The sequence below is a fragment of the Crinia signifera genome, chromosome 1, assembly GCF_055691185.1.
Source record: "Crinia signifera chromosome 1, ASM5569118v1, whole genome shotgun sequence".
NCBI lineage: Eukaryota > Metazoa > Chordata > Amphibia > Anura > Myobatrachidae > Crinia > Crinia signifera.
The window spans coordinates 46,317,799-46,342,934 of record NC_139217.1 but is presented as its reverse complement, the minus strand read 5'-3'; the positions used below and the strand labels follow the sequence as shown (position 1 = coordinate 46,342,934).

The window sequence follows — 25,136 nt, the reverse complement described above, 5'->3', positions numbered from 1 at the left end:
ATCGACTTTATACCTAAATAATATTTCTCTCTCAGATCTACCCGATACCTCTCTACAAAGGGCTTCAACCAACATGGCACCCCCCCCTCCCTCCATTTACCGCAAGTGTATGGGGGCCCCTTTAGACAGCCCCCCCCCACCTCCGTCACAAACACACAGACTTTTACCTGATGGCCCTGTATGTTGCCTCCTAGAAATTATAGTTTGTAAGGCAGAGTCACTACTTACAGGAGTGGGAAATAAGCGGCCCTCCAGCTGTTGATGATGAACTACACATCCCAGCATGCATTGCCTTCGTTTTTCTATTTGGCCATGCTGAAACTGATGCAAGGCATTCTGGGATGTGTAGTTCATCAACAGCTGGAGGGCCGCTACATACCTTTAGCGTGTGGAAAAGATTTAGGGACAGATGTACGGTACTAAGGAGCAGATTTAACGAGATATATTCTTGTTATCACTCGTTAGGTGTTAAGCTGGGTATACACGGATAGATTTGAAGCCCGATGTGGGCGTTCCCGATCGATGGGAACGACCAATCGTTCAAATCGTTCCGTGCATCGTTAACGATGCGCGTACCCGTGAATCGTTAACGATGGTCTATGATCTTTCCTGCATGCAGGAAGATCATAGACAAATCTTTTGTCAAGTGTATCCAATCGTTCCGTGTGTACGCACGATGAACGATTTGATACACTCGTTAACGATGTCGGAACGCTTCCGACATCGTTCCGTGTGTATTCACCTTAAGAATTGGTTCTACGGCCAATCAGCTCCTGTAATTTTTAAAATAACATAATTGGCTGGAACAATAATTAACATATGTAACAAAGGTACTTGTGAGTTATCCGGGCTGCCGATTTTGTCCTTAAGTTTAGTTAACTTAAGGACACCCGACCGACGCGATGCCCGCGATTTAGCCCCAAATCGGGGGCATCGCGTCGGTCGTGGCCGTTATAAGGGACCGCGACGCGATGCCCGCGATTTCCCATAGACAGTAATGTTAAAAGACGCGATGGACCCGATTTCCCATAGACAGCAATGTTAAAATAAAATGACAATGTGAAATTGGCCAATATGGCCATTTCACATTGGATAGGTTTTAAAAAAAAAATGTTTCATGGCCCCCCACCACCGTTAACGCCACCCCGCTATTGACGCCAACCCGAAGCGTGGAGAGCGCAGCGAGCCCGCAAGGGGCGGCGGTACGCGTCCTCCGACCTTTTCATACCCCTACTATCCACTAGGGCGTGGAGTGAGAATAGAATAGTGTGGCGAGCGCAGCGAGCCACCGAGCCCGAAGCGTGGCGAGCGCAGCGAGCCCCGCGAGGGGACACGGATACCTTCACAGGTATCCGCGTGCCCTTGCGGGCTTCACAGGTGTCCGCGTCCGCTCGCCACGCTTCGGGCTCGGTGGCTCGCTGCGCTCACCACACTATTCTATTCTCACTCCACGCCCTAGTGGATAGTAGGGGTATGAAAAGGTCGGAGGACGCATACCGCCGCCCCTCGCGGGCTCGCTACGCTTCGGGTTGGCGTCAATAGCGGGGTGGCGTTAACGGTGGTGGGGGGCCATGAAACATTTTTTTTTAAAACATATCCAATGTGAAATGCCCATATTGGCCAATTTCACATTGTCATTTTATTTTAACATTGCTGTCTATGGGAAATCGGGTCCATCGCGTCTTTTAACATTACTGTCTATGGGAAATCGGGTCGGAAATCGGGTCCATCGTGTCTTTTAACATTACTGTCTATGGGAAATCGCGGGCATCGCGTCGCGGCTCCTTATAACGGCCACGACCGACGCGATGCCCACGATTTCGGGCGCGATGAAAAAATCGGCAGCCCGGATAACTCACAAGTACCGTAACAAATGATAACAAGACCATCACTCATTGTTAAATTTGTCCCTAACCCTTGGACAGTGATAAAGTGGAGAGTGATCAATTATCCTCCAATCAGCTCCTAACTGCCATGTTACAGGCTGTGTTTTAAAAATGACAGGAACCTATTGGCTGGTACTTTACCTCGCTGCTTGCTAAATACCAGGTTTACAGTCCAGAAGAAAAAAAAGAAAAACCCAATCTTCCCCTTCTGGGAATACTCCGTTTGCAAGAACTTAGCAGTATTTTCTGGAAAATTATGATTATATTTAGGATGTTTCCGGAAAATTTCCAAAGATATTAATGACATGGAAACAAATTCTGAGGGACCTGTTACGGAAAGCTTAAAAAAAATTATGAATGTATTTACATGGTGGAAGAAAAAACAACCGGCATTCTGGGAAAACCGGCCAATGTGGTGTTTGTGCTGCTCAAATAACGCTGCAAATGTTAGTACCAACAAACAGGCCTGTGTGAGAACGTGGGATTAGCAAATAGGCAGGGAAAAGCGATGGAAAAGGGGAAAGAAACCCTGTTAATATGTACTTGCCACGTACACCACGCGGGTAGCCGTTCTGAGACACAGCATCAATTCATTAACAATTTACGGAGGTCAAGGAGGCACAAAGTGGATTCGGCCATTTTGCGGTCTGAATCAACGTCCATGGGAATATGGCTTAAATGAACTCTTCTGTGGGTTTTCTAGCACATGTCTGGTCTGCATATCAGTGCTAAAATACAGACCACACTGTGCTAGAAGCTTCTAATATATAAATAGATTTTAAATAATCAGAATGTCCAGTGCAAGGTCACCTGTTTCACCTCCCTCCCATTGCTTAATAACACGCCCGACACCCTTAGCCTCTGCGATAGGGGTGTATCCCCCCCTCCTTCTAGTAGGCAATTAATGCAAAACATTTGTGCTGGCATCAGCCTGTCTGCAGACACATGCCTATTGAGGACCACTGAAGGACAAGTAAAGACACATTAACCAAGCAGAGACGGACAATGCCTTAGTTAGCACATGAAAGGCGTTCTGGGGCCCAATCCCGGCGTGCCTGCAGCCTGGGAAGCAGGTGGTGTCCAGATCACAGCCTATCAAAATGCCCCCTTTTTTTTTTCTCCACTAGACAAGTGAAGGCATCTGCCGGCGTGAAAGGCCGTTCCTGCAAGTCCTCGCTCCCTCGCCCCTCTCTGGGAACGTCCTGCTAGACCATGACTTACAGGTGACCCTGCTGCTGCTGCTGGGAATTAAACAATAATACTTTACGTGGGGCGTCACATCCGTACATAAGGCGGGTAATGGTCCGCCATGATGGCAATGTACATTTTATCTACAGACACAAAGCATCTGCTGACTATCAGGGAAAATACAAGGCACACGGTCGGCAGGCTCACAATAATACGGTTGTCAGTCAATAGGTCGACACATCTTAGATCGACAAGGTCAAAACAAGCAAATAGGTCGACATGTAAAAGGTCGACTTGAAAAAAAGTTAACATGTTTCGTACATTTTTTTTTTAAAGGTGTTTTTTTCATACTTTAGAATATAATACAGGGTCAGATGCACGAAGCTTCCAAAGTGATACAATTTAGAGTGATAAACAGCCAAAAAAAATTCATTAGGAAGGTGTAAATAAAGATGGAGGAGATTTATCAAAGTTTGGAGAGTGATAAAGTTGAGAGAGTGATAAAGTGGCAACCACTGAGCTCCTGAGTTAACGATGTTACAGGTTGTATTTTGAAACTGACAGGAGCTGAATGGTTGGTACTTTGGGTGCTATGTACAAAGCCTTGGAGAGAGATAAAGTAGATCGTATGGAGAGAAAGACCTTTAGTATTCTGGGTAACACAACCATACATAACTTAAATGGGTCAAACTCCTATGGATTGAACATTCTGTACATCAGTTCACAATGTACTAGCGAGATTATTTAGGATAATACAAAATGGCTGCCCCCATCGTGTGTAGATGACCGCTTCACGTTTACCCCCTACTAAGGGTCATTATAACAGAATAGGTCAATGAAAAAAATGTAAATGAATGGGTTAATATTTACGTTATCCATATATGAATATACAACCCCACCGGTCGCAGGCTAAACTGTATATATGATAGAGTCTACATCATCCAATCACATATGTTGCTGCTCCGGCTCGCACTGGAAAAAAAGATAAAAGCCAGTGACTGATTGGTTGTAATTTCTACATCCTCTAATCGTACCGCCAAGCATTAACTGTAATAACACGGAGGTTAAATGACGATATCGCTTATAAAGTACGTCATTCCGCTCCATTCTATCGGACATAATAATTTCTCTTCCACAAAGGCCGTTGTGGTAAATAAATGTGGTAAACGGTATATGCCCACAGATAAAAGGTGCTTCCACTCTGTAGAAGAGAACATGCGTCATGATTAAAGTCTATTCCTCAGAGCCTTTAATAGAAAGGCTCTTTAATCCTCGGCCCATGCACGTCAGTGATGCTTTCCTTCCCAATTAAGTGAGGAACTCTTGTTCTCTTATGAAACACACAGTTGAAAGGCAGAGTCACAAACTCATACTCCGACTCTGAGGAGGAAAGGTGATGTAACACTGACCTGGGGCTCGCAATGCTAGATGAGAGGCAATAGGTTGGAAGTGCACGCTACCATATCATGTCCAGTAACTGCTGCTCGTGCCTACTCTGCACATATTAAGCAAATTTCATAAATTTACATAATAAAAAAAACATAAAATAAAACAAACCCCCCCCCCCCACACACACACAAAGTTATAGCTATAAAACATGGCTTCCACAAGCACATAAACTAGGAGGACTTGAACCTAACAATTCCCCCCAATGTAGTCATGTAAATTATCTCTACAATTTCCTAAAATAAACTTTAAAAGTAAATGTATATTCATTGCACTCAATGGGGTCAATCCAATTACCCATGATGAAATTCTGGCAAGAGTAAAGGTGCCCATACACTAGTAAGATTTATCTTCAGATCTTGCTGGTCGGAACAAAAACATGGTTATAAATGAGTGACAGTTTGTCAGTTTTCCAGCATTTCCAAGCAAATGGTCAACTGTCATTTGCTCTCATCCATAACCATGTTTTTGTTCCAACCAGACAGATCTGAAGATAAATCTGCGTGTTTATGGCCACCTTAAGGGTGGCTGTATGCCTAATTACAGTACCAATGAATCCCGGGCAAAGGGGGCGAATTGCGATGATGAGGATGGCACGTACACAACATTACAACACCAACTCTTACCCCTTTGCAGGTAACCGCGTAGTGAAGGGCAGCTGGATACACTTTAGGGGCCACAAGAAGCAGCTCACTACCAATCCAAATCCCTGCAACTCCCATCTGGAAGTTCAAAAAGGCCTTTCCCATCAAGAGAAAAGAAACGTAGAAAGAAAAAGAAAAAAGTCTATCTGCGTTTGTATAAACTGCTGTATGTTGGATTGTACTCCCCTCCCCTTAAATATAAAACGGAACAAAACTCTTAATAAAAATTTATATTGGAAAAAAAAAAGGACAGCGATAGTGGTTTTGATTTTAGGATTGAAATGTGGCAAACTGCCAACACTGGATCCAATCCACTCCAAAACGCTAATTGAATTGCCCGTTACAGACCTGTTCGCACCTTGTGAGTAATCTGGATGGGAGATAGGGAGGCCTGGTGGAAAATCTCAGTGCACTATTCGGCCAATGTACACAGGAGGAAGGCCGGGGATCTGCAACCCTTACATCTGGCATATTCATGTGACTTTGTCATGTAATAATCGACCATATGAATTCACTTAAACTCTTCAACCCGTTTTATTAATTACTTCTTTTCACGTCCACCCATTTATCTCGGCACCCAACTCTCGATGAACTTCCCCAGAGAAAGATCCGGTTACTCTCCATTCTGTAAGTCCTGCACCCGTGGCCGCTGCAGGCCCAGCTTAGAACTGTTCTAAAACATAACATTTCAGATGTATAATTTAGCACACGTCCTTTTCATCCAGCGAGATCTCGTTTAATTGATATCTAACCAATCTAACTGCTTCTTACGAATGCCAAAGATAACATTCTCGAAGAGAACCCAGTAGCCCGTCCACAGCTTTTCAACGGAACAAAAAGACAGAAGATGAAATACGCACAGATGGAGGGTTTTCCCAGAGAAATGTCCATCTGCAATAAGCATGGTATGTGAGTAATGGTATTTATCTAGGGAGGAACGAGTGAGTTAAAAGATACCAGCCAACAGAAACAGGGTGTTCCTGCCAGAAACAGGGGCTTCAGATATAAGACTTTTATGAATTTCAGGATTTATTTTACAGGGTGTATTAAAAAGCACTTCCACGGCCATATGTTTTTGTAGTATAGGAAAATTAGGAGAGCACCTGGAGGAGTCATTCTATAGGCTCCCACTGCTTATCTTCTAAGGAGTTTTATCAATAAAAGCTAAAACCAAAAAAGTGCAGACAAAACCGGCATCGGGTTATCAATAGTCCCAATACCAGCTTCTACTTGCCCCTATGGTTGGTAACCGCTTTATGTGGTATATCCTGGTCTTCTCCAATGAGCCGCCAAACTCCAACCATAGGCACAAACGCCCTGACAATTTGCATTTCAGGTTTTAAGGCCTAGTATCCCATCAGTAAAATGTTGCTTTGACAGGATGGTATCCGGTTGATCGCTCTACGGTGACTAGGTTGACACCAAGAGCATGCCATTGACAAAAAGTTGACATTAAAAACTATTTCAAATTATGGGAGGTATTCAATCCTGGCCGATATTTCCAACAGTATTCAGTCAAATCTGCATGGTCGAAAACGCCCGTTTCCGTCGATCCACAAGCTTTCCGACTGTCGGAATCTTTCAGACAGATGGAAAAACGGACCCGACATTGAGTAGGTCAAATGTAAAGTCAAAAATTATGTGAGAAATATCGTACGGGATAGAATACCCCGCTTTAACATCTACGTGGACTCAGATTGCGAGGATACTGGCTACAATAATGGCGTTCCATGTCGTTAGGTGCTGACATTGACAAACAAAAAACCTTTAAAATAAAAAATAGATAAAAAAAACTTTTCATTGTCAAACTTTTTCAAGTACAGGTCGAGTATCCCTTATCCGAAATGCTCGGGACCACAAGAATTTTGGATAAGGGATATTTATGGTTTTTGGAATAATTTTTTTCCTTTTTTTTTCTTAATACTTACCTGGTCCCCTGGTGGTACCCCGATGGTCCCACGACGTCCACAGAGGCCTTCAGGACCCTCTTCAGCGGTCCCAGGAGTGCATTGCGCGAGTTTGTGGGTGCGTCGGTGACATCACCAGGGCAATGCACTCCTGGGACTGCTGAAGAAGATCCTGAATGCCGCCGTGGACATCGGGGGACTCGGTAAGTATGAAAAAAGGGGTGGGGACACACAAAATAAAACGAAATATTCAAAAAAATAAGTATTTTGGATAAGATATTTACAGATACGGGAGACTCGACCTGTATACCTTATGTCAACGTCAACATCAACCTTTTGCATATGGACCTGTTCTACCCACACCCACCAATACTTTAAAATTCCATAAAACACAACAATAGAGTTCAAACAGCCAATGGAAAAGAACAAGAAAAAGAAAGAAAAAAAAAAGTCCAACATTCTGCTGCATTTCTTCCACCACATCTTCTGTTCCTGTGTGTAACATTTTGGGAGCAAGGTCAATTTGCATTGAGAAAACCTATGCATTGCAGATGTGGAGATTCCGAATGGAAACAGAGAATCTGATCTATACTGACGAACACTGAAAGAAAAGTAGAATAGCGTACTTGTTTGAAACCTGCCAAAACCCAAACACTTACTTACTGGGGCGCATAAATCATCCCGGAACGGTGGGGCACTATACTCGTGCTGAATTACAATGAAAACCCTGACACTCTTTACAATTTCCTGCCACTGTACATCTGTCAGCAGTGTGTGCACTCTATCAGTCGGCATGTTGAGGGGAAAAAAAAAAAACCCAACATAAAAATGAAGTGAACTTTCCTACTTTTACCTGCGGGATTCCTAGGGGGACCCTGTTAAAGCATGAGAACGTGTCCGCTAGACCTATAAATTGCAACACTTCTCGCTGATGTTTTGTCTTTAAGGAAATTGGAGAATTCCATTGACAAAAAAAAAAAGTGGAAAGAATAAAAACGAAACTTACAACCTGTCAGGAAAATGAAGTATTACTGACACGTCTGTATGTGCATTAATGTGTGAATCCATACTGTATGTGTCCACTTTCACATAAAATAGGTTTGTTTGCATAACTTTTTTTAGTGACAAAAATAGGTAAAATGTCATTACATAAACTAATCAAGTAACAAAACTGTTCTGTAAGAGTGTACACCTTTATAACAAAGAGAGACTACATGGTGATAGCTTAAGACACAGCGCCACCTAATGTCCCTCCGGTACAGTCTCTCGGTCATGCTCTGCCTTGAGCTGTAGCTACACGCCAACAAACACCATCGTAGCACCTACACTAAAATTACACCTATTTATAGTGCAGGAAAAATGTTGAATATTGCCATGATATTTTCCTCAAATTCTTAGGTAACACATACAAATGTTATTTGTGTGTATATTTGAATTAATTAACACAAGTAGCTTTCTTAGCCTTGGGCAACTCAAATTGGGACTTTTATCCACAAAATCTAAATCCAAATAACTTTGTGGAGGAAACCATAGGAAACATTTTTTTTCGGAATTAAGAAACAATTGATGTGCATACTTAAAAATATAGCCATATGCAGGCAAATAATTGTACAGTAGAAATTCAAATATTATACGAAAGTCAGATTTACTGGGTATCGGAATTTTGAAAACTCCTATTGAGCATACCTCCCAACTGTCCTGATTTGTGCACCTCAAGAGGGGTGGAGCTAACACAAAGATTGTTACAGGTTCACCCAACAGTGGGTGTTTCGAGAAGGAGCTAGGAGGGGTTTGGGCGGATCAGGCCAGAGCAGATTTTGACTAATTTTCTACATGTTTTAAAGTTGGGAGGCATGCATTGTGGGAAATGTATTCCTAGGGGGAAAAACAACCAATGAAATGCATCCATGTGTAGTTTAAAGACACGTGGGCTTCAATAAGTTTCTGCATAAACAAACAAATGAAGTTCATGACAAAGCAAATGAAAAAATAGCTTCTAGCAAAAATAAATATATGAATGAAAAGTGTGTGGCGGGGGGGGGGGGGGTGTTTGCGCAGTACGTAACTCTTTCGTGTACTCCACATTTATAGAGTGCATCAGCCCACAGCCGTGTGCCTGATTTGTTGGTACTGATGGGGTTAAAATAGCAAAAATGAGCTGTTTCAGCTGTTGGCTCCGTCTCGCAAAAACCACAGAACATTCTTTGTGTTTTCAGCTCCACCATGAGGGAGGATGACATCACCGGGATTCATTGGTCTGGTGGGCCAATAAAAATACCCGTTATAAACCAAAAGCACTATTGCAGGGAATATTTTTGGAAGCAAGCTCTACATTCCAGTAAGTCTCATTCTTCCTAGTGCAAACACATTGCGGCCTAGAAATTCTCCACATTTTGCAGCCAGGTATTTCCTCTGGGGGGGTCGCACAATAGTGCACTTCTTCTGAGACAAGGGGCAGATTTATCAATGCTTGCAGAGTCAAAAAGTGGAGAGAGAGATAAAGTGTCAGTCAATGTGCTCCTAACTGCCATGGTACAGGCTTTGAGGTAAATGTGTGAAGCAGACGATAAGGGAGGAGAAGTGAGCCAGAGGAGAAGTGGCCCATGGCAACCAATCAGCACTGAAGTAACATCTATAATTTGCATAATCTAAAATTATACAGAGTAGCTGATTGGTTGCCATGGGTGACTGGCTCGTTTCTCCTCCCTTATCTCTGCTTCATACATCATATATGCTACAGAAAGTCAAGCAGTGATCAGTACTGCGGCTAGAAATTCGCATTTGCCCCAATTGTCACCTATTCACAGATTTCTCAAGGCCACAATTGTAAGTTTTTGGTGTTAACAACCCCCCTTCCTCCCAAGTTTAAACGTAAGGGGTGAAATGTAATAGGATGAGAGATTCAGAAAGTGAGAGATTTGGGGCCAGATTCTCTAAGCTTCAAAAGTGATAAAATGGAGAGTGATAAACAGCCAGCCAATCAGCACCTGCCTGACGTTTTTCAAACACAGTCTGTGATATGGCAGACAGGAGCTGATTGGCTGGCTGTTTATCACTCTCCATTTATCACTTTTGAAGCTTAGAGAATCTGGCCCTTGGTGAGAATTCTCCAGTTTTTTTAAAGCGGCAATCATTTACACTGCAAAATCAAACTGCTTTTGCAGTGTAAATGATTGCCGCTTTAAAAAAAACTGGAGAATTCTCACCAAATCTCTCACTTTCGGAATCTCTCGTCCTATTAAGTTTCACCCATAATGTCTGAGTTTAGCCAGTTTGAACTTCTTACTTGATATTTGTAAGATGACTAATTATTTAAGCTTCCTTTTCCTCTGAATCACTCATATTCCATAAACATCTCACAAAATGAATGCACCCCTGTCTGAATATAACCAGCGCCGTGATACATACATACAAACATGTATAGGTTTTGTTTTTTAAATGCCCAAAGTCGTCTTAAATGTTTGTCCCAAGTACAGGAAGCACCTGACCTCAAGTAAGAACCTTTCTGCATTGTAAGGACTTGTGGAATGTCACAAAAAAAAACAACTAAATTAACCCCCTTGGGCATACCACTAATATAGATATAATATCTATGTCCAGGTGTGCACCACTGGCGCAGCACCTCTAGTTATCCTGCATATCGTTAGTAAAAATCGCATCGTGTGTACCCAGCTTTGAACTAGCTTTATAGACACAACTCATTTACAGATGAAACACATGGCTTCACATAAGGGGGGTTTGCAGTTGCCCAGCAGAGCCCAGACAAGTTGTGTGTCAGGTGAGATCACAAGTAGATGTCGTTTGTCTGTTCTTAACCCCCCGCATTGCATATGAGTGGATCTTAACAGCACCCGGTTTGCTATGGGTTAATAATTTAAGCACATTCTGTTAGCCAATGCGCATGCATAGAAATTGTGAGACTTTTTTTTTTTTTTTAACAAGGCAAATTAAAACTGGAAAGGATATTAGCTTTATAGATCTCTGGAGATGCTCGTAGAGGAGGAAGTCGGTTCCACAAATTACTGTTGGCAGCTATACTATGGAAATATAACGATAGCAGCCTGCTGAGAATCCACTGGTCGCACTAAGCGAATGACCAAAGATTAAGCTGGATAGAGGCTGCATGCGTTCCTTTTGCTGGAAGACAGCACCATTGGGGGGGGGGGGTGGAAGGTCAGACTTGCACAAATTCACGAGCGAGTAATATCACTGATTTGATCTTGGTGTGTATGAAGGCTGTGTACTTACTGAGCTGAGTGATATCCATAAAGTGTCCGGACTAAGCGAAATAATCCCAGCATGTGCGCGCTCATCCCCCTGCTAGGAGGGAGCAGGCAGGAAGGGTGGGACTGACAACTTTGCAGTCTTGCAACCTGAAAAAGTTTGTTTCAACCATTCGCAAGGCGGGGTTTGGCTGACTCGCAATTTGCAGCCTTGCGTATCAACCAGAATAACCCCCAATATGTGTGTAACTTAAATGCAAGGAAACAATTAGCTGAGCTTACAGTACACCCAAATCTGCATATCAGCCGTTCCATCGGCACTACTCTGTCACTGAACTGTGCTGATGTGACAACGCTCTGCTACATACCCGTCCTGCATCTCCTACCAGTGCTCACTTCCGGATCCTGCCCAGTATAAAAACGCGCCAAGGTATGTTCCCCAATTTTGGGATCTGTGCTAGTTCGCGTTACACGGTTTAAGTTAGGATGAGGAAAAAAAGATCTAAATTCCTGGAATTTTCTGTGGTTTTTCAGCAGCACGTGGGATTTCCCGAAGCAGCAGTCAGAGCAGAGAATCTGTACAAGTTCAAACTCCACATACTGGGCCCAATTCATATTTGTATGCAAACCCAACGGCCCCCATTTCGAACGCGTGACAGGTCTGGGGGCTGCTGTTTGAAACGCTGCATTCCTGGACCCAGGTGCCCAGATCCTACGGCCAAGCCTGCGGAGGCTTCAGCTGTCCGGTGCCTGTAACCATCGCGAATCGTAGCTGTTGGTCGCGAGGTGGTGATCCGAGGCTGCAACATACGCATCTCACAAATGCATCTCTCAAACAGATGCATATTATTAACTAGACCATACAAGCATGAAACAGGCCCACCGATCACAAAGGTCTTTCAAGTTTCAGGTGTTTTACAATAAAAATTATCTTCAGGTACATCAATGATATCATTGACAAATGTGTTGCATTAATTCCTTAACTTAACATCTCTATAAGAATACTTGAATCCAACAGAGGCACGTAGCTACCTGGTCACTAAGGATATGGAGTTTGTATGTACTCCCCACGTTTGAGCTGGTTTTTTTTCTGCTATAGTTTCTTCTCACAATCCAAAAATATATAAATAGGCTAACTGCATCTGACATCCGCTGACAGGAGTGATAACTGTCCTTTGAAGGCACCATTATCAATAAGAATAGTGGAGCTGTACGGCAAACCACCACCCCCTCCCCCCCTTTTTTTTTTTTTTTTTTTAATAAAACTTTATTTCAGTTCTTAAATATGGAGGGAGGGAAAAGATGGGGAAGGGGGGGCAACGTGAGGAGACAAAGCTAGAGGAAACGTAAGCGTTGTTGTTTGTCTTCTAGCATTTCTCTGTAATTCGCAGTCGCTTTGGAGACCGGGAAAAAAAAGACAGGAAAAAAAAATTGGCACGCTGCACTATGAGATGAGTCTTGTGGCTTGATTTATATATTGGCCTTTCCAAGTCCTTTGGCTCAAACATTGCAAAAGTGTGGCAATTAAACCCCGACATCTGGAAGTCGTTGGTGGAACAGATCCCGAGTAAACACTAAATGGATGTCCACTTCCTCCATACTGGATTTCCTCCGGCTACCAAAGCTTAACTAGTGTCATCCTGGAAGATGGAGATAAAGATAACACAGGCAGACAGAGCGCTCTGATGAGGCGCGGAAGTTCCTACCAGCAGGTGCCAATAATGGCTGCTATATTGCAAGCGCAGAAAACAGAATAGAAAAAAGTATTACAACATGATTGTAATATTGTGTATTCAGCTGCTACGTAACATTTAATAGAACTTTTACTGTATGAAAGAGGACTATTCTGCTTGGAATTTCCTGTCAGGAGTGACAAAATGGCCGCCACCAAGCACAACTCCCGGGAAGGTGTTAAATTCAGAAGACGCCACCTCACTCGCCTGTCAGATTCTTCGGATTTCTGCGCGTGACTGGCAGTTGGGTTTATTTAACTATATGCTGCCAAGTTTATGACTGTTGTCCTCCCCCCTCAGTCCCCTTACCCCCCCCCCCCCCCAGAGTAAATACTTTTGTCGACCTGCATCCTAATCCAGATCATGTAGCATGAACGACTGTTAATGTTGGTCTGCTACAGATGCACACCAGACATTCATTGTTTTTTCCCAACTAAAGACCGGCTCACAGGGGAGAGGGGACAGCATTGTCACTAGCTCCCTGCGAATTAAAAAAGAGTGAATGTTGTGTATGCTGCCAAAATGGCTGCCCACAGTCACGTGATCATACATGACTGCAAACAGTATATTTTTAAATAATAGAACTCAACATAGCGCACAGAATAAAAGTGATGCCACAAAGTGCCTTCTACAAAAGGCAATACCAGGTTGGTTTTGCATTGGAAATGTTGCCACTTTAAAAATACGGGCAAGCTCACTGGGATTCCGACACAGCCTGCATCTCCAAAGCTATTGCTCAAGCTCCTTGTGATCCATATACATTAAAATTAAGAAGAAGTCTGAAAATTATGTTTCCACGAGTATACAGGGAGTTTGAACTTCAGAAATATTATCATACGTCCTTCACACCGTTAACATGCGGCCATCAGTGCTGGTGTGATAAATTGTATCTATCAAATAGGTCTCAAGGCTGGAGGGTTTTGAAGGACAGAAATGAATGTAAAAGTTAATTATGTGACAAGAAAGAGTAAAAAGTGTTTCTCAGCAATGAAAATATACTATTGACAGGGGCATAGCCAGAGCTTTGTGGGGCCCTTTGTAACAATTTGCAAGGGCCCCAGCCCCAATGTTTCTAGAGAGATACAGATCTCTGAAGCTCTTGTTCATTGCATGTCCCCTAGAAATGCCCTGGTTATTTTTAGTAATACGATGGTTCATATTACGTAATATAGTGCTCCTAGTTCAATGACACCACTTTGTAGTGCCCCCTGTTCACAATATACCACATTGTAGTGCTGCTTGTACGCTTTATGCCACACAATGCCCCCAGTTCACATTATGCCACATAGTGTCCCTAATACATATCATGCAACATTGACTTTTCTTCCTCCCAGTGATTATGCCTCATTGTAGAGCCCCCAGTTAATAATCAACACAGCAGTGCCACCAGGTATACGGTAAAACATTACAGTGCCCCCTCGTTCCTATTATACCAAATTACACTCCTTTTTCCCCATATATATTATTCTCAACCCCCCACCCCCTTCTCCCCATCCTTCCGGAGAGGGAGAAATAGAGACCACCACCACCTATAATACCCCTTTTACACACCAGAGCCGCGACCCAGATTATTGCCGCTCCAGTCCGGGACGGGGCTTGGTGTAAAAATAACCCGGGTCCTGTTACCCAGTGTCCGACCCGGCAAATGTTCAGGGTCGGACACGGGGCTTCCGCGGAGTCAGGGGCCGTGTGAATGGGTAACCCGGGTCATCCGACCCAGGGACCCATTTCCTCCTATCAGGGAGCACTAACCTCCAGACCACAGCGCCCTGAGGTCAATCCGGAGGTTGGGCAGGGGCTGCGTACAGCCTCCGCTGCTGTCTGCGGTGCTATGCAGACAGCAGCAGAGGTGAATGGATGCCTGCATGCGGCATCCATTCACCTCATGGACGGAGGCTGGGGGCGCACGGAGGCTGGGGGCAGTCCAGCAGCTTACCTGGGTGCTGGGCTTGCCCCCAGTGTGTCGGTCAACATTGTGGGGGTGTCAGGCGGCGGTCGGCGGGTTTGACGGCGCTTGGAGATGATGTAATCTCCGAACGCCGGCTCAGGGCCCGAATTCACCGGCGTCCCCTACCCGGCATAATGCCGGTGTAAAAGGGAACAACTGCCGGGTTGGATCCGGGTCCAAAAACCCGGGTGCGACTCAGCAGTTTTGGTGTAAAAGTGCTATAAGTGCTAATGAGGTCCCCTGTTCAGGCTGGGCAATGGGACAGTCACAATTGCTTAGCAGACAGCTTATGTCCTAGATCCAGGGCCCTCTAAGCCTTCGGATACAAAAATATGGTTAAAGGACCTTTATTCAGGCAACATAATTTATGAAAGGACCCAATAAAGTTTGCCAGCAAAATAGCTTGGCTTCAGCAGCATAACAAAAAAAAAAAAAAAATAATCTGTAGAAAATAAATAGTATTTTTTATATCAGTGCCTTACATGTGTTTTTAGCTTGTGATGCAACTGAATGCCAATTATGTCTCTGTCCATTTTCCCTCCTCCGCATGCAGTAGGTGCCGATGTGCCAAGGAAAAATATGGTATGAGACACTGTAAAAGTTATTTTGGAATTTTTTAAAATTTTAATTATGTAGTTGTTTCATTAGTTTAATAGAAAGAGCGAGGGAAATCTGCCAAATGTGTTTTTTGCCATTTATTACGAAACATTTGGAATGGCCGCTTTCCCTTCTGTTGAGTCTTCATACTGTGTATTTAATTGAATTTCCTTATTTTTATGGACGAGCTGAAGTGGGAAAACAATAAGGTTAACAGAAATGAAGTGCTATGAGGGAAATGGCAGGAAGCAACCCTCTCCGTTCCGATCGTCACAATATACTTACAATATACAGGGGGGGGGGGATTTAATAAGATGGGAATTCTGTTTCACATGGGATGTTGCTATGGAGTATACCTTATGCGAAAGGTTTGGGACAACCAGCATTCCGGAGAAGGGATTTTTAGGGTTTTGGAGATTATTTATTTTTTACATACTTACCTGGTCCCCCGATGGTCCCACGGCCTCCCCGGTAGCCTTCTTTAGCGGTCCCAGGAGTGCATTGCATGAATTTGCAGGCATGCCGGTGACGTGCAATGCACTCCTGGGACCGCTGAAGACGCCGAAGAAGCTCCTGAAGGCTGTAGACATAGGGGGACTAGGTAAGTATGAAAAAAGGGGAAGGGGGATCCGAAATATTCTAAAAAAAAACAACCCATGGTTTTGGGAAAATTCCAGATACGAGATCTATGGATACGGGAGACTCTACCTGTACTATCTATTATCTTCTAAAAGGTGTTAAGATATATATAATATGGATTAGATGTATAAGCGCGATAACACCTCGTATATTGTAGTCCTACCACATGATGCAACATTCCAAAAAGTACCACTACAGAATTGCAAGGAGGTTTCGGTCAAGTCACAAGGCGCATCAATGATGATGCTTTTCCATACGCCTGGCCCTTTCCATTTGCTCCCTGAATGTCACCGTCAAATCATGGCCACCTTCTCCTGGTCCTGCAACCCCTCCCAAAAGCGAGGTATGAAAGTTATGCCTAAAAGGAACCCAACAAATAAAAATAGAAATTGGCAGCAGTAGGGCAGGCTGGCCGCAGTTATCAAACGCATCAGCTCCTGGGTGTTACAATCCATAAATCTGTCATCGTTACTGGGGGGGGTAAAGGGTCATCATGGAATTCTCACAATAAAGGCACTGTACACAATCAGCAGGCCAGGAAGGGCAGAAAAAGCAGGGCCTTTTACAAACGCCTCGCTGCTGATAGATGGATGTTTTCAAGGAACTTAATGTCTTTAGCAGTCCTGACTGAGAGCAGAGTCTCGTTTTCTCAGAGCTCTCGGGACCGTTTCGTCTAGAAGAGTCTTCTTTTCCAAACATTTTGCCAGAAATAAATGCTTCCAGCCCCCATTTCAACTCTGAGACGGCCCTTCGTGCAGCCGTGTGTGCACATGCAGAGTCCACTTTCATGAGTCTAATGTCTGGATTGAAAAGGGTCAGTCTAAATAATATGCTCATATAAGAAACTTAAATTTATTCGCTGTATATTACACATGCGCGCGCGCGCATCTGGCCACTAAATAGATTTGCTTGTAACACTGCACCAGCCCCATATAGTTTAACCCACAGGAAAGCGCTGCACCAGATCCTAGTAAATGGAGATTGCTGCATTCCCGCGGACACAGGTTCAAGTCTCAAAATGGCCGCCCAGCCACTTGCATATTAGATTATTCCGAATAGCATCTGTAACCGTGTAACAGTGTAGCATCAGTACCCTATCTATACACTTTATTTTTCTTATAGAACCCCGATGTTCCAACAAAGTCATCACCCTTAAAAAAGGAAGAAATTAAGTTAGAAAGATCCCTCTGATATTCTTTTTCCAGCTGGGAATTCCACTCCCGAATCTCGCAGACTGACCACACGCACGGAAAGAAAAACATTAGCCCTTAGGCTGCTTTAAGGGCAATTGAAATAAAAAGTGTGACGGAACAAGATGGTAAACTGGCAAAATCCAAGGTCATAACCGGATTCCCCAAGGACAGTGGTAGCAAAGAGGGCCTCAATCCAATGACCCTAGGCAGCCAATCATCACAGGCTGAGAGAGGTGACAGACCACTACAGAGGGCTTTGATCAGAGAAACAAATGCATGAAATGGAAGACACAAACAGATAAGACAATGGAAAACATCTGTCTGATCTTTGATCTCTCGCTCGCCATCAGAGGAAGAAGAAATGCATGGGCCACGCTCACCACACATTGCATCAATGAGATGTGGAAATAACTACCAGCTGGGCACCATGGGCAATTTGAAGGGGGATAATCCAGTTATGGTATAAACAGATGGAAGTATGAGGACCGTCTTCAAGGTGAAGAGATATGATCGGAGCAGACACTGTGGCAACATGTACTGAACGGATGAGCCAACACCAGGACCTTCTCAGTAATAAAAATACTTTGAAGATCTTTCCCTGATTTCAAAAACATCTTCTTAGCTGGATTTTGTGAAGTCCGGTGACTTATATAGTGTGGTTCCAAATCAGTCACGGATATAGAGGTTTAATTTGGAAATGCATTCGGCCATTTTAAAGTGGACCTGCCACCTACACAGTGGTGGCAACCATTGTTTTTCAGAGATAATGTATCAAGCTTCAAAAAAAAAAAAAAAAATAAGATAAAATGGAGAGTGATAAACAACAAACCAATCAGTTCCTGACGTTTTTCAAACTCAGCCCGTAACATGACAGTTAGGAGCTGATTGGCTGGTTGTTTATCACTCTCCATTGTATCACTTTTTCGAAGCTTGATACATCTGCCCCTGAGTAACTAGCAACCATTCACATCAATAAGACCTAAAGACATCAAACTTCAACCACCCTATTCACAAAAACTTAGACATAATTAATGGATAAGTCACAAAAACTCTTCCCATCCATTCACTACCAGGAACTAGCGCCCTGATTGAGAGATGAGGCTATTTGCTTGTGTTATACTGTATATGATATAATGGGCCTAATTGGGAACTGATTGCGCGGATGTGAATTTGCTGGCCGGGTGATCAGCGACAGATTGAGCATGCATCCAGCCGTCCCGCAATAAAATCCTGCTCCTTTTTTTTTTTAAATAGTTGGCCATTCACAAGGTGTTTGACATGAACCTGGAATTTGTGGGTGGCACCCAGCCGTTTTCTGGGAGTGTCAGGATAATAGCAGGTGTACCCGGGCGATATAGGAGGAGAAGTCATGTGACGTCAGCTCCAGCCCCGAACAGCCGGTGTCTATCGCAGCCAGCAAGTAAGTCCTGGTCTCCTGCACATGAAGGGAAAACTATTCAATGGCGTATGGCTTGCATGCGGAGTCGACTGACATTGAATTACACCCCCCCCCCATAAAGCATAATTTGATCACAATTTATTGTATACAGCAATTCTAAATACACGGCTACATTGTACTGACTCGATAAACTAAGCCACACTAGGTTGCTTCAGTCCCTTTCACACACTGGGAACGTCCGACTGAATGAAATATTTGAGTGAATATTACTGTTTACATAATTGGGTTAACCCGGAACAAGCCAAATTAATAGGAAACACACTTACTTCCTGTTAATCCCTAAGGGAAGCGATATTTGAAAGACATTCAAGAGACGATGGACAGAACTACACATTTCAACGAGAAATATGTTAAAACTTTGGCTGTCTACTATTTTTTTTTTTTTTTAGTGCTTTTGTGAACTTCGTTTTATTTTTTTATTTAAATTTTTTTTCTTAAGTGGATCACTGTTGGTTAAAAAAAAAAAAAAAAAAGTTCCCTCTCGCTGAACTCGTAATTGTCATTCTTGTATAGTAATTGGCAGTTCCAATCTTGTGGTAAGCCACAAAGCCTGTTAAACTCGACTACTTGTAAAACACGCTCTGTTCTCTACTGTCGCCTCTCTCTTCATTAACTTTTGTACGAACACTTGTATATTCAGAGGATGCCGGCATACCGTAAGCGGAACATGGTCTGGCTGGCTGGCATCCGACAGGTAAGCATACGGGTTCTCTAATTTGTCTATGAAGGAAATCGACAGCATGTCGGATGCAGTAAACCATCACAAAATCTGCTTTGCGGTACCAGCAAGAAAAACAACAGCGTGGAGACACATGTCTGACTAGACAGCTTTACACAGAACCTTTCTGTGTGTGCGCACCGCGGCCTCCTACGCCGTTCCCTTAGGGGAACACAGAATAACATGCGATTCCTATTATTCAGCCACAATATCATCTAAGGCAAAGTGTAGCGTACATTATAAAAATGCAAGTGATTGTTCAATGGAATCAACGCTTAAGGCTCTCGAATTTGAGAGATTCCTGAACACAGCTGCACGTTATACAACTATGGCACACGGAAAGCTTAAAAAAAAAAAACAGAAAGAAATGACAATTGATGATCGGTTGACAGCCAATAGTCAACATGCATTAGGGACCTTATTCTGGTTGACACGCAAAACTGCGAAATTCGCTGTAGAAATCGAATGATTTCTACAGCGCTCGCAGATCTAAGACACCTCACTGGTGTCTTAGATCTGCGGGCGCCCTGTACGGCAAGCGGGCGGATAGCTGGCATCTTCTGACATCAGCTCTCCCCCCCTCCCCCACACCCACATCAAGGGCGAATTTCCATGTTCCCTCCCATGCTCCCCCTGCTCGCACCAAGTGGCTGCACATGCACATAAATGTTTATGCGCAGTCGCTCAACATCCCTCTCCTGTGCGAAAGCGCAGGGGAGCGTGCCAACTAGAATAAGGCCCAAGGTGACAGACACAAAAGGTTCAAGTGATTGACATGACAATGAACGACAAAGTTTTTTTTTATTTTTTTATTTACCGTCCACGTCGACTAGGATTGGCAATAGTCGGTGTCAACCTTTTCTGTGTCAACCATTTCCAAGTCTGCGTTTTCAGATATCTACCTTTCATATGTCAACCTTTGGTTCCATGAACCACTAGCCCTGTAACCATATGGGGCTGTCCAATGATCTACACCTTAACTTGCTCTACCAATGAGTCTGTATCCGCCTTATACAAGCTTCTTTAAAGTCAAAGTGCGAGAGAGATCAACAGGACAACTGTAGAGGTGGTCTATAGCATTATCAATACAAACTGATCAGCTCCCTGCAATTACATCTTGTAAATTCTATAAGATGGTCACTAACTTATCAGTGAACGTCTTCATCGGTCCTCTCTAGAAGGTTTGGTACATCCCCAATAATGGCTTTGCTTAACAGCTTGCCATTTTCCCGTATGAGGAGTTTTAAATGATTGCCGCTTTAAAAATACCGGCCCGTTCAAAATAAAAATAAAAATCAGGTGGGGTTTGTCTGTTACGTTCTTGCCACTTTTAAAAAAAAACGATGGTCTCACCCACTAGAATCACAGCCCTGTATGCAAGCTGCAGGCTATTAAAAAAGGGCTCAATAGGTCTTTATGAAATGTTTGGATTTATTTACAAAGATGGGAGTTCTATTGAAAATGAGATGTTGCCCATAGCAACCAATCATAATCTAATTCTTATATTTTTGAGCACCTTATAGAAGATAATAGATGGATTCTGATTGGTTGCTCGTAGCAGTATCCCATCTTCACTAGAACGCCCATCTTAGTAAATGCACCCTGTTGGGTCTGCAGAAAATCCCGACAGGTACCAGTGGTGACAAACCAACAAGCATAAGATTGAACTGACCCCACAAGCAAAATATATATCGATTGCCGCCTATTACACAAAACTTTTACTTATATTGAAGTATATGTGGAAAAAAAAAATGATTACGTCCCCCATTCCTTGCTCACAGGTCACAAGTCAAGATTAAGAAACGGAGGCCTAATAGAGAGACACATCAGCAGATCCTGTGTGACGGAACCCTGATAAAGAGACACATCAGCAGATCCTGTGTGACGGAACCCTGATAAAGGGACACATCAGCAGATCCTGTATGACGGAACCCTGATAAAGAGACACATCAGCAGATCCTGTGTGACGGAACCCTGATAAAGGGACACATCAGCAGATCCTGTGTGACGGAACCATGATCAGGGGACACATCAGCAGATCCTGTATGACAGAGGCCTGATAAAGGGACACATCAGCAGATCCTGTGTGACGGAACCCTGATAAAGGGACACATCAGCAGATCCTGTATGACGGAACCCTGATAAAGAGACACATCAGCAGATCCTGTGTGACGAAACCCTGATCAGGGGACACATCAGCAGATCCTGTATGGCAGAGGCCTGATCAGGGGACACATCAGCAGATCCTGTATGGCAGAGGCCTGATCAGGGGACACATCAGACGATCCTGTATAACAGAGGCCTGATAAAGGGACACATCAGCAGATCCTGTATGACGGAACCCTGATAAAGAGACACATCAGCAGATCCTGTGTGACGGAACCCTGATAAAGGGACACATCAGCAGATCCTGTGTGACGAAACCCTGATCAGGGGACACATCAGCAGATCCTGTATGGCAGAGGCCTGATCAGGGGACACATCAGACGATCCTGTATAACAGAGGCCTGATAAAGGGACACATCAGCAGATCCTGTGTGACGGAACCCTGATCAGGGGACACATCAGCAGATCCTGTATGACAGAGGCCTGATCAGGGGACACATCAGCAGATCCTGTATGACAGAGGCCTGATCAGGGGACACATCAGACGATCCTGTATAACAGAGGCCTGATAAAGGGACACATCAGCAGATCCTGTATGACGGAACCCTGATAAAGAGACACATCAGCAGATCCTGTGTGACGGAACCCTGATAAAGGGACACATCAGCAGATCCTGTGTGACGAAACCCTGATCAGGGGACACATCAGCAGATCCTGTATGGCAGAGGCCTGATCAGGGGACACATCAGACGATCCTGTATAGCAGAGGCCTGATAAAGGGACACATCAGCAGATCCTATGTGACGGAACCCTGATCAGGGGACACATCAGCAGATCCTGTATGACAGAGGCCTGATCAGGGGACACATCAGCAGATCCTATGTGACGGAACCCTGATCAGGGGACACATCAGCAGATCCTGTAGCGTTGGATTACCCTCATCCCCGACATGCACAGCTGCACAACGCCGTACACACAGACAGCTTATGGGAGAGATCTCCACAAAGGACATTTTTTGGGGAGCTAAAAAGTGGATGTTTATTCATTTTCCTGCACATATCCATAATCCCACAAGCTTATCCTATATCCACGCTGTACTAAGCCCAGGCATCTGGAGACGGCATGGATGTGGGATGAGGAGGGAATAGCAGAAATACTTTTTACGACTCTTCTGAACATCTGAAAACGTTAAGAAGTCATTTTCAGTATTCCAAGAATATGTTTCTGATATGGATAAAATATAAATAGTCTTCTGGAGTCTAATTTAATCTTAAAGACAGGTTATTTAATAGTGCAAATGGAAGACATGTGTGGAAACCTGCAATCCATCAGATATCGGTTATCATTAGTACAGCGCAGCGGCGGCACTGCTGAAAGGCATCACCAAATTGGCCGCTACAGACTAAAGGTTCCTCTCTGCTCCTCTCAACCCTGCGAGGTATTTATTATTATGAGGCACACACACACGATGCTCGTCTACCTCCGATAATGGCTACCTGCAGTAATCGTACGCTTTCCACCCGCAAGGACAATAATGGTGGACAAGACTTAAGTCGACACATGTCAAAGGTCCACACTGTATGTCGACAGGGTCAACACAAGCGGTAAGCCGACATTTAAATTGTCGACGTTAGTTTCACGTTTTTTGGGGTGTCTATGTCGACATGGACTACTGTGTAAAAGTGTACCGTGCCCCCTCGCCATGCTGCGCTCGGCACACTATGCCCCCCCCTATAGGATTTGGGACAGTGAGACATAGGATTATATATCACTTTGACATTGAAATCCTGCCTGAGATTATAGTAGAGGAAGCAATCTTGGATAACCTAGAACGTTAAACTCAGCAAATGATCTGACCTCATAATGTGGTGTACAGAATAGGATATAATATCATCGCGTCAGTCAAGATCTAACAAAGGACCTTTCAGCAAACAATCCTGGAGAAGTCTGCCAGGTGCGCACACACATTACTGGTGCCATCAGTCTTTTCTAGGCCTGCAAAGTCCATACTGATATCCAGTTATCCGCTTCCCCATAGCGGCTGAATGCATTACATCCTATTGCAACATAGGAACTACTGAATGAGCATGGTTCTATGCTGTAACCAGGGGAAGGCTCCAGAGAAGGGGCTGCAGCACAATTCAAATTCAAATAGGAGAGCCACACCAACTGTCACTTCAAACTGACTCTTTGGCAATTATTTCAAAAATCAGGGGAGCCGCACTAAGGAGGTTATTCTGGTTATCACACACCGCTGTGAATTTGCAACGGAGAGAGATGTTTTGCGGACGCGCATAAACATTTATGCGCATGTGCAGCCGCTTGGTGTGAGCGTGCACAGCGAATTGATTTTTTTTTTTTGGACGGCATCTCACACATAGCACTGTGGGAGTGGGGCGTCATTGCGGCCTGCATTTCATGGGCGTTGACATGAAAACGCTGGACATTTCCATGGTGATTCGCTGATGACGTGGGGGCCCGCAGCGGAGGTCAGGGAAACTCAGCTGCCCAACCTCTTCCCGGAGAGGGAGACCGCAGATCTAAGACATCGGAGAGTGTCTTAGATCTGTGTGCACTGTAGAAGTCATTCGATGGTCAGCGACATTCACGGTGCATGCGGCGGCCGGGCGGACGTTCGTATGGGTGGTGTTTAAAAGATGAATTTTGCAGCTTTGCGTGTCAACCAGAATGACCTCCCAACTGCCAGGGAGTCATTTTGAAGTGACAGTTGGTGTGGCTTCCAGCCAGTATATGATTATGTTGTAGCGGCTGTAACTTTAAAACGTCTCTTAATGGCGACTCCCAATTCAAAAAACACAGACCAATTAAACCGTGATCGCTATGAAAGGAAATGCTTACCGATTACAATGAGCGTGTAATTGACATTGATGCTTCCAAACCCGTTGGTGGCTTTGCAGATGTAGCTCCCGGCATCCTCGCTCTCCACTTCTTTAATCTTCAGCCCTTGCACATACGTCCTGAATCTCGTCCAGCCACTGTGGATTGAACGCCCGTCTTTCATCCACATGGTAAGAGGGGGAGGGTCGCCCTCCACCGGACACAGCAGTTTAATGGTTCTTCCCAATCTTACGGTCTGCCGGTGAATCACTTTGTCGGAAATGCGAGGAGGACCTATGGAAAAAGAAAAACATGCCTTATTAGTTTAACATTTTACCTGTAGATGGCTACAAATCCCAACAAAAAAAAAAAAGAGGCATTGCCGGAGAAGTCATAGTAACCTAACTGTCATGCTGTGCTTTACAATTGGCACTTTTTGGCCCACATCAGTTCTGATTAGGAAATTATTTTTTTTCTCTCTACTTGTTTTTCTCTGCAATTAAATCCTGATTCTGGTTGGTTTGCAACAGCAAACTCCTTCTTTAATGGGCAAAACCATGTGCACTGCAGGTGGGGCAGATGTAACATGTGCAGAGGGAGTTAGATCTGGG

At 44.0% G+C, this 25,136-nt stretch overlaps 1 protein-coding gene across 2 annotated transcripts in view; it reads right to left on the bottom strand.

Moving 5' to 3' along the window:
• The window catches only part of FGFRL1 (fibroblast growth factor receptor like 1), a 107,126-nt gene that overhangs the window by 23,606 nt on the left and 58,384 nt on the right, over positions 1–25,136 (bottom strand). For both annotated transcript variants that reach the window (XM_083147754.1, XM_083147843.1), the window contains exon 3: positions 24,547–24,819. In XM_083147754.1, coding sequence (XP_083003880.1) covers positions 24,547–24,819 — 273 coding nt within the window. The remainder of the gene's footprint in view (positions 1–24,546; positions 24,820–25,136) is intronic.